The sequence below is a fragment of the Magallana gigas genome, chromosome 2, assembly GCF_963853765.1.
Source record: "Magallana gigas chromosome 2, xbMagGiga1.1, whole genome shotgun sequence".
Classification (NCBI taxonomy): Eukaryota; Metazoa; Mollusca; class Bivalvia; order Ostreida; family Ostreidae; genus Magallana; species Magallana gigas.
Window position 1 is genome coordinate 13,192,771 of NC_088854.1, and position 16,297 is coordinate 13,209,067.

At 34.6% G+C, this 16,297-nt stretch overlaps 2 protein-coding genes across 2 annotated transcripts; both read right to left on the minus strand.

The window, feature by feature from the left end:
• Window positions 1–241: 241 nt before the first annotated feature.
• LOC136272733 (platelet glycoprotein Ib alpha chain-like) lies at window positions 242–2,599 on the minus strand. Its single transcript, XM_066075100.1, has one exon. The coding sequence runs from the start codon at window positions 2,253–2,255 to the stop codon at window positions 615–617; it is 1,641 nt and encodes a 546-aa protein (XP_065931172.1). The 5' UTR covers window positions 2,256–2,599; the 3' UTR covers window positions 242–614.
• Window positions 2,600–7,693: 5,094 nt separating this feature from the next.
• Window positions 7,694–10,411, minus strand: LOC105338456 (leucine-rich repeat-containing protein 4). Its single transcript, XM_011443586.4, has one exon. The coding sequence runs from the start codon at window positions 10,015–10,017 to the stop codon at window positions 8,413–8,415; it is 1,605 nt and encodes a 534-aa protein (XP_011441888.3). The 5' UTR covers window positions 10,018–10,411; the 3' UTR covers window positions 7,694–8,412.
• Window positions 10,412–16,297: the final 5,886 nt, after the last annotated feature.

The window sequence follows — 16,297 nt, forward strand, 5'->3', positions numbered from 1 at the left end:
TCCACCCCAATCTCATCATCGTTAACATGTTTCAAGAGATAAAACTCGAGATTGTCCCTTTATTGTTGGTTGGTGGATTTCAAATAAGACAACAGTGTCTGTGGCCAAAGCCAACATAAAACTGTATATTTTCCAATAATAAGAGATAAACTTATATTCTCGGCTAATTTTACTGTGCTATGGATGGTTTATCTCGCGACAACCCCCTCTTCTTAATATTGTAATTTCACACAATTATCAATCTGATTTAGGGAGATTTTATTCCATAATATGACATTATCAACATAAATCGATGTAAATCAAACAAACATAAATCGTAATAAATAACAAATCAATATGATACAAACAAACTACAGAAGGATATTTTTGATAAAAGCATTAAATAATATATTCAAAAACATTGCGATAGGATTAATACTGTTTAAATAAAACAAAGCAACAAGAAATACATGCAGTCTTTGATAGTCGTTAATGACACGTTCGTGAATCAAATACCTAGAAAATTATAAAGTCAAATTGATGTCTGTGTTTGAATCACGAAAAAAATAGCCATTAATTACAAGGTAGTTTTTTCCCATGAGATTCCGTTCTCTTATTCTCTACAAAATTGCCTGCTATTCGTAATGTTCATAACTCCCAATATTATGCACTCTTCGTGTCCGTCTCGGAGTGAGGTTCCGGACCGTATCGAAAAGGTCTTGCTTCGGTTTCTTTTCCGACATTGGAGGAGGTTTCTTCTTCCGTGTACAGCAATGAATGACCAGACAAATCATGGAGGTAATAAACGCGCTCCCACCGGCAGCCGCCACCATCATGTAAATCGTATTCATGGAGAACATTCCTTCCGCCGGCTTAGGCGTCGTCTGGTTTCCTGCAGGTGGAACTGGAGTGGTATTTTTAGCTGTCGTCTGCTTAACAGTGGTTGTGGTGGTGGGTTTGGCGGTAGATGTTGTAGTAGGTTTTTCAGTGGTAGTGGTAGGAGTAGTGGTAGGAGGGGTGGTGGTTGTGGTGGTAGGAGGGGTGGTAGTCGTGGTGGGGGTACTGGTTGTTGTCGGGGTGGTGGTTGTGGTCGTCGTAGTGGTAGGGGTAGTGGTAGTAGTGGTGGTGGTAGTCGTTGTAGTGGTGGTTGGAATATCGGTCACGGTCACTTGCATGTTGACCACATTCTGTTTCTTCACGTTGTTGGCCTGAACCGTCCACTGGCCGTCGTCATCAACGTCCAATGACTTTATGGTAAGAACACCTGTCTCAGATACTTCGTAATTTGGATTATCATAGTTATAGTACTTCAACTCCGTCCCATCAGGCTTTGTCCAAATGACTTCCGGAAATGGGTCTCCTCCAAATGTACACGAAATTTTGAGGCTGGTGTGATATTTGCCGGTACTTGAAGTTGAAGAACAACTTACAGATGCCGGTACACAGGTTAGCTGGGAGGAAGGGACATTTACAATGGACATGTATTGGAGGGTTTCTGGTGTACTACACGTGACAGATTCCGGTACTGGACTAGGAAGCACTTTTACCCACTCCAAGGCACAGGTGCATTTCCAATCGTTGTCATTTAAGTGGATACTCTTTATGTGTGGTAATGGCATTATTGATGAATTGGAAAGTTCCGTAAAAATGTTTCCGGAAATGTCGATATAAGCCAGATTTGTAAGTGTCTTGGTGAAGCTCCAGTCTAATTGCTTGAGTTTGTTTCCATGAAGGTCTAACACCTTCAACATTGGAAGATGGTCTAATAAGCGCTTGTCCAGTTTCTTTAAGCCCATCTCTGCAAGATATAATTCTGTTAATTTGCTTAAATCGTTGAAAGCAGACAATTGTAATTCAGTGCCATTATTTCCAGACAAATTCAAAACTTTGAGTCTTGTTAACCCCTTTAACGTGTTTTGTGCTATTTCGCCAATTTTGTTGAAAGAAAGATCCAGCGTGATCAACGTTGGTGGCAAAGAAGCGCTTGCTATGGATTCTACATTGCTGAAAGCCATGTAAAGTCTCTCCAGTTTCTGGAAGGAATTTAGATGGCTGCTCTCAATCGACGGAATCTGGTTTCGAGAGGAAAAGGTACCACTCAGTTGTAATGCAGTGAAATGACTTGGCAATCCAGACGGAAAGCTGGTTAATCCTGGTCTGCAAATAGCAGAGACATTGGAACATTGGCACTGTGTTGGACAAGAAGTTTCAACCTTCCCAAAACTCACAACAATAAGTACACATGAAATCACTATGGCACATTTACTTTCCAGCATTTTTCAGTAAATTTTGTACTTCCTTAATTTCTGTTCTTTCTTCTTCGTAACCTTTTATCTGTGTGTCGTTTTTCGCTTTTGCCTCACAATAATTTCGTTCCAATTTTAAGATGTGTCCTTCTGAGGGTTGATATAATGGTAAAGAACGGAGGTTAAAGCGGGTTCTGCTTGCCCATTTACCACGGCTTTGCTTTTGATATTCCTCGTAATACGTCATGTCAAAATTAATGAATTTACATGAACGAGACAGAGGAATGCCGGATTAAGACTCTTTTAAAGAACAACGACGTGATTCAAAGCCATGAATGACTTGAATGTCCAGAATATATCATATTAGAATTTAATGTCTGTGGAAACATAATAAGGGGATTGAAAAGGTAAGTGAAAATCTTGCTTCGACCAATCATCGCCAAGAATGGGACGAAATGGAAGGTCCTTTGAGTAATGGCAGAAAGATCGGTGCGTAATCTAAAGATTTCTATATAGAAAGTCTCTCCTGGATGGCTTCTCTTATTTTCTAATTTTTCATACACTTATTTTAGTTTGCGCCCTAAAAGAACTTGTTGACATCCCCTAATCTTTTTCTAATGATTTTATTCAGAGGTTACATGATCTATTTACGTAAAAGACATATTTTGAATGATAACAATTTGGACCATTGCCTCTGTTGGCAAAATCAACAAAACCACTAGTGACCACGTCAGACATTTTATTAAAAGTAGTATTTTGCCGTATCTAGGCTTAAATTTTCATATGAATTTAAGAGCACATATATCGGTCTGGTATGGATTTCAAAGCTAAACTTTCCAACGAGTGGAAAAATAATAAATGCCGTATACTATAGTACATGTATTTTTACTATAATTTGGCATTTTTGTTTATTTGAGCGATACTTGACTTTTCAATGGAAGTGCGCATGGGAGCAGAAATAAACAACCAATATACACACGAGTATGGATCAGTCAATCTATTTTTTCTTACTTCTGTGATATTTTTATATGATTCAGTAAGTATCCAAATAATGAGTAGTCTTTAATCTCCCAATCGTAAGTCTTTACTGCTGCTTGTTCTAGTAATCCAAAATAAAGGAGATGGGTGGATAAGGCGTGTAAAGTGCCCATGGAGTTTTTATGATAATTTTTTTTTATCTCTAGTTTTTTCCCGGCCGGCCCTGAACCGCTTCGCATATGTTTCGTTTATGCGTAATATAACTTTATTACATGCACTAAGGTGTTACAAATATGTCTGGTTGAAATATGTTGTATGGTGTGATTGTAGTATATAAAGTATTTAAAGATTGTGAGTGTTGAAAGTAATTAAAAATAAAATAAATACGGCGTCCAGCGCGCACAACATAGTTACATGTATGTTGTTGTTTATGTTTATAGTAAGTGAAGTTAATACCTGAAAATAGTTAGAACATGTGCTTTTGCAAACTTCTGTTATAATATATTTGAATAGATTTAATTTGGAAAAAATAAATTCAAAATTGTATTTCACGACTAAACCGAATGGGCATTTGCGCCATCTTATTCACCATCTTCTTATTTTAAAAGATATTCATAACATTTGTATTTTCAGAATTAAAAAAGCCCACCAATTGGTTATTGAACTTATTTTCAAATTTGCAGCATAAAGTGAGATTTTATCCTGACATAAGTAGTTAATTAAATGAATTTGATAAAATACGCCACATAAACCTTTAAGGATGCTTGAAAATAAAGAGATGACCAATTAGATCTACTTTTAAACTTAGCCATAAACTATAATTAAGTAAAAAAAACCCAACATTTTAACCATTGAAACTAAACAGTTTGATAAAATATTTTGTTTTTGCACATTGTTCGATCGGGTTATCATTTAGCATAAAATTTCATTTTTATGATATAAAAGATACATGTACTTTAATAGATACATTACTTAAGTGAAAAAGACTTGACCCATTGATTTAGCAATACTAGTATTTTATGATTTATGATGAAGGTCCTCTGAAATAAACTAATTATTTTAAGATATATTATATTACCTTCTAAATTTTTATCTCCTAGAATATCTCATAGTGTAGGGATAATTTTATCGTAAAAAAGTTCCTTACAGCGGATTCTGATCATGAAATAGATATGTAAAAACGAATTATATTTCTAATAAGTTTTAACGTAACATAATAATTAACGTTTTATCACATTTATTTTCAAACCGTGGATAAAGTGGGAGGGACTATTAGTGCAAGCAGATCCTAGGTTCAAAATGAAGAATTCTGCCAATGTGTTTGCAATGAAATGAAATTCAATGTTAACTCTTTCCACTGCGTAATTGATTACGGAGGCATTTCGGTGTAATCTAGGATCACATGCATTTGCCTCTGAAATCCATTTATTAGTCATAAGACATATACCTATATGTAAAAAAAGGACGTGCAAAATGCATTAAATTATTTCATATAACCACGACGGGGACAATTTTGGCAATTCCGTGATAAAAACGGAAGAAAAATGATGTTTGACGTCCATAAATCAGTCAACGTTACAAAGTTGGGGCCCCCTATGTTGCGATGATTAATGACCAAAACGCTAAGAAGATAGGTCTAATTGATTGTCCAAACAGCCCCCCCTTTGCCTTATTCTACAAGACACGCGCCTCAGAATAAGACCCGATATAGCAGATTAATTGGACAATGGTTGTTTACCGAGGTTATCATATGGAATAAGGTTGACATGGCGTTTCCAACGGATATCGTTAGGTTTCAATTAAGAGTAATTTACGGGACACCTTACGACAACGCTTATTTTTCAATCGGTTTTGCCGGCTGAAATGGGAAAACTTTTAACTAATGGCGGTGACGAGAGCTACTTTTTATGGATTAGATTATCGCACAAACGCATAGCTTTATTCTTTTAAGTCTCCAAGAAATCTGAAATCGATCGATTGATTTGCTCTTAACAATAAATGGAAGAATGATTATTTTTGTAAACAAGATAATGTGTTTATTTTCACTCTCTAATTGCCAAATGGACTATAAATTACAAACATACTGTTGCATTGTCATATCATTCCCTCTTATATAGTTGTGAATCTATTCATGGAGCTTTCATTTTTTGCATTCTTTATAAAAATTTCACAAGTTGTAATTTTGGGGATATCTATTGCATACCTTATTATCTTATTTTTTAAAGTATATGCACAGCATTGGGGTAACTGTATATTTTTGCTAAACCTCTTTCAGTATCATATGAACATAACTGCATATCTTATCATTGCGTACATGTTTATAAATTTGAAAAGCAAAGGCAATAAAACCTATGAAAAGCCATGTTTAAATCTTTATTCAGTGGTTGATACTATTAAAAATATATATTCCATTTATCTATTACTGTTGTGCGTACCGTCGAGATTTTGACGTCACCAGGTGCTGGTAAACGATATCAAAGGAAGGTCCAGCTAACAAAATTTCAAAGAATTTTGTTGGTGTTCTTCAATAAAAAAAAAGTCCAACAAATATTTGGCTTTCATATCTTTTCAAGATTATTTTCTTATACAATATCTTTATGCAGGAGTACACTCGAGTCCAGCACCGTCGGAAACTCATGTTCAGTCTTGCATACGATTAATGAACGTGGGACAGCTTGCTGACTTTTTCTCGTTCTCCTAAAAAGAAGATGGGGGAATAAGATGGCGCAAATGCCCATTCGGTTCAGTAGTGAAATACAATTTTGAATTTATTTTTCCCCAATTAAATCTATTCAAATATATTATAATACAACTTTGCAAAAGCAAAATTTCTAACTATAGTCAGTTTTTAATATATTTAACAAAAAATAAGAAAAAAAATATTGTCGGAAATTTTGGTGGTATCGAACCCGTAACATAAAAACCCTAGATATGTAAGGTTAGCTTATGCCAGGTACTCTAACCACTGAGCCATTTCAGACACAACAAAGTGGGCTTTTTAATATTATGTTTGACTAAGACCACGAACTACCGGACTTGTATTTTTTTTTTAAAACGTTCAATTGTTGGGATACAAAATGATACTTTTTGAGTATCAGATTTATTGATACTAATTTTTCAGCAGCCTGTCCGACCGCGAATGGGCATTTTACACGCCTTATCCACCCATCTTCTTTCATGATCTATTCCGATTGGTGCCTACACACTTTCATGAAGGATATCTAACCAATCTTGGCATTGCTTATGCGTTCATCTATTAAAACAATAACATGTTTTCAGAAAATGATCGCTGTCTGCGTGTTACTTAACAAATAAAGAGTTCCCTTTGATTAATAGTAAATGGAGAGTTATAAATATTCATAAAAACGAGAAAAAGTTAATAAGAGGGCCCATAGGTCAGTAAGCAAATGCGAGACTGACCGTGGGTTTCCGACGATGCGATTCCAGTAGGTTTAAATACATGTCATTGAAAAATAGTGACGATCCATATTTCTCAGGTCTTTCAAAAGATTTTTCCAGAATTGAAGCGAAGTTAGTGTTGTTACATGTTCTTGTTTGTCAGTCGCGCCCGGAAATTGAATCCACGACTTCGCACATTAAACGTTTGCTAGGTTTCCTTAAACTTTGCGCGAACACTTAGATATGTTTTGCAGGTTTCTGAAATCTATCTTAAAATTTTTAAAGTTGAGTCCAAAATATTTTTTTTTAAATCTAAAATGTTTTCTTCACTCTAATGAAAGGATTTGATGAGTTAATTCCTAAATTATAAACCAAAGACTCATATATCAATCTTTTAACCCCACGTATTGACTTAAACTATTATAATCAGCGGTGTTACACTCCATGTCGTTAATTAAAGTGCAAATAATGTGAAATCAGAATCAATTTCAAATCCGTCTTTTTCAAGTCTCCAGATAGTGCGGAATCTCTGCGCCGTGCGTGTATTTTTTGGGGGTATAGGGTGGCATGCTATTATAAATAAGCTGTAGCATGTGTTTCCTTCGACGATCTGTCAGAGAGAAAAAAATGAAAATTCCGCCAGTTATCGGTGCGTTCACACTTTCTTTGCCATTTTTACGTCGTGGGTTTGAAGTTGCACAATGATGGCGCCGTGTCTTCTCTGTTGACACCAGGATACGAGATAAAGACCCACAGTTCTCTTCTTTAAGTCTTGAAAAAAAAAGAATTACGCATTTTCTAATATTAGACAAATCGCTCTTACTGTATAAACTTAAGTTTTGATGATTTGCAATAGATTTACTCATTCTTATCAAATAGACACTCTCTTTTTCGGCTCGAATCAGTCTTGGTTTTAATTATTTGTTTATTTTGTTAATTGAATAAAAATGTTTTTTAAAAATTTTATTCAAGTACGTCAACGGACTTGATACAAGTTATATCTTATATCAAAATAGGGATCAGGTACATGTATTTGTTCTCCTAGTATTCATTTCTTGAAAAGAGGTAAGCAATTTTGATAATTTGTGCATTTATTAGAAAATATCCACATCAACAATAAAAGAAAACAAAGAAAACAAAGTATTTTTTGCATCAAATCAATGCACGTAATATGTGGGATTTTTTTTCGCGCACACAATAAAACAAGGATTGACATATTTGATTGAAACAAAGAATCTCAGAAATCAAGCTGATAATATCAATGAGAACCCCTGATTTGGACAATGAATAAAATAATCTACATGTAAATTACGACAATGAAATAGAATCACACATAATTAAAAAATTTGAATGAACAAACAGCAAAATCTAGTTTCAATAACCATAAAATAATATTTCAAAAGTAAATAAAAACACATATAAGGAACAAGAATACACTTGTAATTGAATAGCTACACCTATCCTGAATTTAGGATAAACTACCTATATTTGTAACTTTTCAGCAGTGAGGAATCTTTGGTAGAACCATGCTATGATAGGTAATGTATCACGTCTTAAATGAAACAGTGAATGTCTATGTTTCTACGCTTGGACTTCTAACAATGATAAATGTGCTATCGACTAGCAAGTACACTTGTATATTGAGCAAATCTTTAACAATAATAAAATACATGAACAATGTAATTCCACGTAATAAACACCGTCTGACACATAAATAAACCTTGTCGTGAGTACACTACCCGGAACGTTTTTCCTGCCACATAAAGCGAGTTGTTTTGTGTTTCTATAAATTCGTAGTCTTTTCCCCAACTCAGAATTCGGATAGTGTTTCAATAATGGTGAAAGCGTTTGTGTTTCGTTCCGCTTTTCGGAAGTCGTAACTTGGTTTTCTCCCCACTCTGTTCTTCTTGACTGGCCCCGAGTAAGGCTGCCCCGGCGGTTTTTTACAAAACGCAAAGTACATGATAGCAATACAGATCGAGGTAATAAGCAGCGAACTGCCTCCGACTATGGTCAAAATAACGCCGATCTTTTCCAGATCGTCTTTAGGTTTGGACGGTGTTTTAGACGCGTTGTTGGTAGTCGTACTTTTTGTTGGAGTTGTGGTTGTGGTGGTTTTTATTGTTTTTGTTGTGGTCGGTTGTGGTGTCGTGGTCGTAGTGGTGGTGGTCGTAGGAGTTGTTGTAGGAGTTGTCGTAGTGGTCGTGGAAGCGGTCGTAGTGGTGGTAGTCGGAGTGGTAGTGGTTGTCGTGCTAGTGGTCGTTGTGGTTGTGGTGGTAGTGGTGATGATTCTTACCTCGATATGAACCACCACTTTGATATCATTTCCGTGTGTGTTCGTGACCGTCAGAGTCCAGTCGCCGGAATCACTCTCGACAGACGATGGAATCAACAGACTTCCGTCCGTGAGCACGATGTGGGAGGAATTCGTCGAGTTCTTTACTAAAAGTTCTTCACCGCTCGGTTTGTTCCATATAGGATAGGGCCGTGGATCTCCGCCGTTGAATCGACAGTTTACGCGTATTGGTTCCGTTTCATTCACGATGATCGAAGTCCTTTCGCATGTTGCGTTGTACGGTGGGATACACAGCATTTCGCTGTCTGGGATGAGCATAAGGTTTCTATTTTCCAGCTTTTTCGGCGAATCACAAATAACAACCCCTTTAATGTTTGTCCATTTCTTTAATGCATTCATTTCACAATTACAATGCCACGCATTTCCGTCTGTGTACAGGCTTTTCAGAGTGACCATTTGCTGATACGTAAAGGAGGGAAGAGCTATCAACCGGTTTCCCACCAAATCAAGGCTCATCAACGATGCAAAATTCTCGAAAACTTCGGGTTCGAATTCGACCAGTTCGTTTCCATGTAAATCTAAATGTACAATCTTCCTTGTATTGTAAAATAAATATGGCTGAAGATTACTTAACTTCATTTGCCCAAGAAATAGTTCGAATAGATTTGGAACATGTTGAAAGGCATTTTCCTCAATCACGCAATTCTCATTGCTTGTTAGTTCGAGTTTCGTCAATTTCGTCAATCCTCGGAATGTAGCCTCTTTTACTGAGCTAAGCTGGTTGTCAGACAGATCAAGTGTTCGTAAATTAGAGAGGCTTTCAAAAGCACCGTCCTCGATTGATTCGATTCCAGAATTGGCTAGATACAGGCGCTGTAATATCGGAAAATTTGCAAAGTCACTCTTCCTTATCCTTGTGAAAGAATTTTTCTGTGCAGATGTTCCGGAGAAATAAAGGTTTTTCACGGTAGAGGGAATTCCCGAGGGTATGGCTGACAGCCCACCGAAACATTGTACAAGCGAGTCCCCAAACAAACACCGACAGTCAGACGGGCAGCCAGCAGAAATCTCAAATAACACAACACAGCCACAAAAAATGGCAACAATTCCCCGCTCCATTACAAAAAACAAAGTGTGAATTAAACACGAATTCAACCAGTTTGTAGTTTTTTCCCACTGATCAAAATATGTTAAATTGACATCTTTTATTTTATTTCGCCGATTTGTAATCTTAGACTGATGTAAATTTGGGATTTCGCCTAATCCCTCCCATTTTGAAAACGAGTTGACCAACGGGTTTAAACCTAAGAAAAGTTCCGGCGTCTTATCGCATTGTTGAGAAATAAATTTACGATATATGACTTCAGTTTTTACTTACAGTGGGCGGTACTTCTGCCTAAGGTGATTTCCCATTTCTGTGTCAAAAACGTAGCATTCATTTTCGAAAGAATTTTACCATTTTTTTGCCCAAAAAATCGGAAAAAAGAAAATTGTTTGTATTTATGGAGAAACAGAAAAATCTAACCTTTATCAACCAATAAAGTTTTAAGGAGAATCCTTTGAACAAGAATACCTTTATTGGGCAAATTAAAGATGATTGGATTTAAATTTTTTGATGTAGCGTGTGTTGTTCAGGTAATAAGCGTCTGATTTAATGGTTGTGCAATAGTTCCGTATTTCGGCGGGTGGCTTTGATGGAACCGTTTACCAGTAAGTATACAATGGGTGAAGATAAAAACTTATCGCACTTATTATTCTTGTTCACCGTAAGAGCGGAATGTCAATCAAAAAGTTAATCCATCATAGCGCGCATTTCAATTTATCGGATTAAGCATAAACAGACATTGATAACTTGGTGTAAGATAGATGTTTAATAAATAAACAAACAATAATTTCGTGGATAAGGGCTCGCCCTGTGGAAAAATGCAAAAATGTCCTCGCTTTGCAAGGTTTCACTTTCTGACATCGAATCTTCAAATGTTGAGACTTTCAAGAGTGATCTACAATGAATTATACTATTTGACGTCAGTAAGGCATAATTATTTCATATGCGTTCAAAATATGACGTATCTTTTCGCCAGTTTCTGTGCGTTTTCCATCAAAAATATTTGCTGAGTTGTCGCGCAAAGTAGCAAATGATGCCACCTAGTTATTCGTAGTTTACCCTGAGGTTTTCTTTAACGCGATTAAGCTTTTTAGAACACGGTGGTTGGCAAATTTATTTGTAAAAATAAATCTGGGTGGATTTCATAAAGAGATAACCAACGCACATCGGATGTGTTCTAAAACCCTCTCATAAACTACTTTTTCATTGAAACTGTCACACAAAACTCAACGACTTTCTGATTATCAACCAGGGGAGAGTTATTATCCTTAATATGAAAGAATTTAGGTCAGTTAATATTGAAATATTGTAAGTGACACACTAAAGAAGAACTACTCATACGAACCATCAGGCCCTGATGCTGTTTGACTGCAAAATTCATGTAATCCTGAACTCAATTATAATGATATTATAACAAACTGAGGATTTATTTGGATTTTAAGGTATTTACGTTTTGGCTCAGATTTAATGGAATCAGCGAACAATGACCCCCTCCCCGCAGATGAAAGATTCACAAAAAAAAAATGCTGATACCATAAAACTACGTAAATACTTCACTGTATGAAGTTTATGTTTATTCAAGGATTATATAACAGATAATTATATCGGTATGAATAAAACAATATGTTCGACTCTGATTTTTTCCACAAAATTATGGCAACTTAAATTTTGTGTGGATTAATCAATATGTAGATGACCAATAGAGGTAACTGAAAATATGTAAGCAGAATCTCTTGCAAATGAAATTACATATGTCTCAAGATATTTTTATCTCCATATTTAACAGTCAATATTTCAGTAGATAATATAAGACTGTCGCAGAGAAAGAAAAAGGTATAAAGATTAATATTTTGAATCAATCTATTTGATACTGGTTTTTATTTTATAAATATAAAATGTGTTTAAAGCACCCAAAAGCCAACAAAACTGATTTCTTGTAACAATGCTTGAAAAACTGTATATCTGTGAATAATGTGAATAGATAGACCGCAATAAGTCCACGCATACACTCAACAAAGACCCTTTCCTGTTAATGTACAGTGTATTTCTCCAGGTACATGACAAATTTGATGCAGAAATATCTAGACACATTTCATTAAATTGTTATTAAATAACCTTCAAATCAAAGCGGGGTTTTTTGTTTTGTTTTTTGTTTTTTTTGTTTGGTTTTTTTTTTTTTGGCTAAATTTATTCCTGGTTTTTTTTTATCATTATTATTAAAAATGTATTCTTAAAGAAAACCATTGTACAAAACCTCCTGAAGTTGGACATTTAAGAAAAATTCTGAAACAAGGTTAAGAATAACCCGGAAACCTTTTTTTAGAGATGTAATGACGGTGTTCCCTTAGATATTAATAAAGACATATTTTTATTTATTCAAATGAGAGGAAGTGGCCCTCCATTCACTCACCCTCCCCCTAAATCCGTTAGTGGCCTATTTGTTTTTATTTTGGCGTTACGTTATGTTGGCGATACCGATATTTTGCCATAGGTGAAATTGGCTATATGTTGTTGAAAAGTCAGCACATTATTTAAATTATTACTAGATAATATCTCGCGCAAGCGTGGGAATTTAACACTTAATTTATTTATTTTTTATTTCAAACCAGTGAGATGGTAATTAATGTGTTGCACCTCTAAATTTTGTTTTTATGGTCAAATTGTATTATAATATTTATTCATGTTCCAAACATATACTAGTATAAGATTTTTAGATGAAAGACTTATGCAATGGGGCCTCATTCCACTTCCCCGTTTCATGTATGTATACATTAATAAATTATTTAAATCAATGCATAACTTATTCTTATTGACGCAGGACTATTACAAAATAAGGTTTACTAACAATCTAAATCTGTCGTGGTGTAAAAATGTATAAATTTTAAAAAAAACCCTAGTGTATGCATATTTATTTCCACATTTTAAACATTTATTCACTTTTTGTATTAACCAAAGATGTCCGATCCAAATTGTCTACCCGCGATACATGATAAACTCATCCTATACGTCAACCTGCGTTCTTGGTTACTCCGTTCTGAAAAGTTCTATTCCAGTCTCTCACCAGAGGTCACGCTTCGCTAGCGTTCTGTACATGAAAACTAAAATCGCGCACTCAAGAATTGAAAAGAAATGACTTCTTTTGATTAGGCCTATTCAACGTTTGTCAAATATTAACGTCTATGTTCACAATAAGTAAGTACCCAGTAATTATATTCACTCTTTACGTAACCATTCAATTGCAAGCATATATTTTGATGCGAACTCCCAGTAACGTGGATCCACCAAAGCGTGTCCTCTACCTTACTCTCATTTTTGCTATTTCGGGCTAGTTTATCGAAAAAGAAAGTATGTTTTTGTTTAATTTCACACTTATTCCTTATCAAATATAATTCAATTAAAGTTTACGGACACCGTCTTATGTCGATACATCAAATGTATAAGCAATTGCACTGGTAAAGGCATTTCGTAGTTTATTGCCAAAAAGTCTTCATCTATAAGTAAAGATTAGACTTGAGATATGTTTGGTTAAAATATTATATTATCAACACAGGTGCCTGACGTTAAAAATATATCTTTTTAATGATAAAATTATACTATGTACTGTAATAATAACAGTTAGTAGTACATAAGAAAAAATTTTAACATCAAGCGCATGTAATTTTCAACATATTTTTGATATCCATTTAATTTAATTCGGGGTTTGTAGATATAAAAGAGAATTTTATAAAAAGACTAAATGTTCAAAAGGTTTGACGTCATTTTTCAGAAAAGTGCGCATGAACGTAGGTATACGTAAATTATTTCTGACACCAAAATTAAAAAGCAATGAAATTCGCCGACAGAGCCGAGAAATGCACACATCATTGCGGTAACAAAGTGTAAGAAAGGACTGTCAACTTAAGTCTGTATTAGCTATCCCTGCAGAGCAAGAAATCCCATAATCCACGAGTAAACTTCCGGTTCGCCAAGACCTCATAGTTGCTTTATGGAATGGTTGGCCTTCTTGCTACTTCTTTATGTCTCAAAGTTAGATTAGCTTATTTGATTTCCTTTTAAATATTTGGACGTCCAAAAAGTCACGTATAAGTGTTATAATAAGTTTATACAGTCTAAGAATATTTATTGCGTAATGGTCATAACTCTATTTCATTTCCTTAAGATCTGCATTCCTTTCGAATCGTCAAAGACGGGGATATTGAGGAATTTTCGATAGGGGGAACAAGGTGCGCTCCTAGATTTTCTGATCAATAAGTATGTCATAAGAAACAGTGAATGAGCGACGAAATATGAATATTCTGTATGCGTTACTCAATGTAGTAATTCTGATGACGTAGGCTCACTCCTTGACAGATTTTCTTCCAAAATCCCCAAATCACATTTATTGGCTTTGCTTAAGACAAAGTTCTTCTGTACTTATATATCATAAGTGCATTTCAGTTTTTGAATTAAAAGTTCCGGGTATCTAAAAAGTTCTTTTTTTTTAAAATTAAAAGCAAGTTAAATGAATCGACATAACGTTACGTGTAAAAACAATCAAATGTAAATGTAATATATAAGATAAATTATATATAATAAATTAAATTCTTCATTCGTTTTTATTTTATATATTATATTAATTTATCAAATATAATTTGTGATTTTTATCTTCCAATGTTTTTCTTCTTTCCAAACTCAAATATTTATATTTCCAGGTTTTCATACATGTATTTTTTCTCCAGAAATCATTGTTAATTTTGCAATTGCATACATTTTAAAAAACATATTTTTTTTTAATACGTTAAGTTATAATAAGTTATAAGTTGTGTCTCTTGCAATTGCATCTGTAATTTAAAAAAAAAGATGGGAAGAAGAGGATATGAAGAAGGCAAGATGATGATGACAACGATGGTGATATACCAGTAGTTAGAGGACAGTTGATTATTTAGAGAGGTCATAGACGAAGGTTAAAAACCAACAGATGACTCGCACAAAAAGACATTCAAAATATTCTCTGTCGTGACTATGACAACACAACAAATATTTATGGTAGGAAAACTACAGAATCATACCCGACTGACTAAGACCACTGAGTGCTCATTTGAATGATTCAAATTCTGATAAAACATTTACATTTTCATTAAAAATATCAGGTTTACAGTAAATGAGTGCTAAATGTATTTTTTTCTCTCTTTTCATATTCAGAAGCATTAATACAGCAACAATCTTATTCACCTCCCACTTAAATTAATTAAATCATAATTGTGATTTTCAAATCAATTAACTTGTGTGTTCGTGATGATGTGACATTGACAGTTTTAGTCATTGCACTGGTTTTGGCAGCATGCAGACATCAGGCACGTTCCAAGAAGGCATTATGATGGGACGTACCCAAGTCTGTGTGTAAAAGTACACGAGGTTGGCAGATGACAAATGGACATTTTTTCAGAGAAAAAAAAAACCCTCGAAATTAGTGGGCCAAGATATGAATAAAAAACAAGCACCCAAATCAGTACGACGGGCAATTAGTACAATTTTTTCTATATTAATTTATTAAACAGAACCCCCCAACTGAGCACTGGGCAAAGAATTGCACTTTTAGATTTGACTTATTATGTAACTTTTTTTCTCATAGTCTTATCTTGATATGAAATTCCTTCACAGTCCCAATTAAAAAATCCAAACCAAATATTACATTTCGCAGTACACTTGAAGTATATTTTGATGGATTTTATTTCATAAGTTCCCCCTGACCCGTGACTTTTGTCACCAGGGGCTGAAACCATTAATTTTCCTTAATCATAGTTGCTCCCATTTAAACGTTGCTGATAAAACTTTCTTTCAGTTTCTTTCGATTAAACCCAGTATAACGACGGACTATAATTTCTCTCTTGACACGACTTATCTAAATACGAATTCGATGAATGCTTTCAGATTTTAAAGAAGAAAAGAATCGTTGATAGAAAGAAGCCGAAGGGAGGGGAAAACAGCACAAGTTAATGGTAGATAAATACAGCTTAATAAGTATTTATTTGTTCATCAGACATCGATTTGATATAAAACATTGGCAAGGACAATAAAAGGACAATAAAATGTATATCTACTTAGATTTCAGGAACGAAAAGTTTGAATTGGTTATTGTTTAGGGGATAAATCAAAAAAATTTAATCACCAAACCCTCTGGATAGTATGCATGCTTGTATATCACATATATTTCTTCTGTGCAATACTAGTTAATATAAATCATTATATTTTAAATATATGTAGATCTAAGAGGACTGTGTGGCTATGACCAATTATATACTTTGTTGAGAGTTC

Coding starts and splice junctions, on each gene's coding strand:
- LOC136272733 (XM_066075100.1), bottom strand. CDS start 2,255: ATGCTGGAAAGTAAATGTGCCATAGTGATTTCATGTGTACTTATTGTT.
- LOC105338456 (XM_011443586.4), bottom strand. CDS start 10,017: ATGGAGCGGGGAATTGTTGCCATTTTTTGTGGCTGTGTTGTGTTATTT.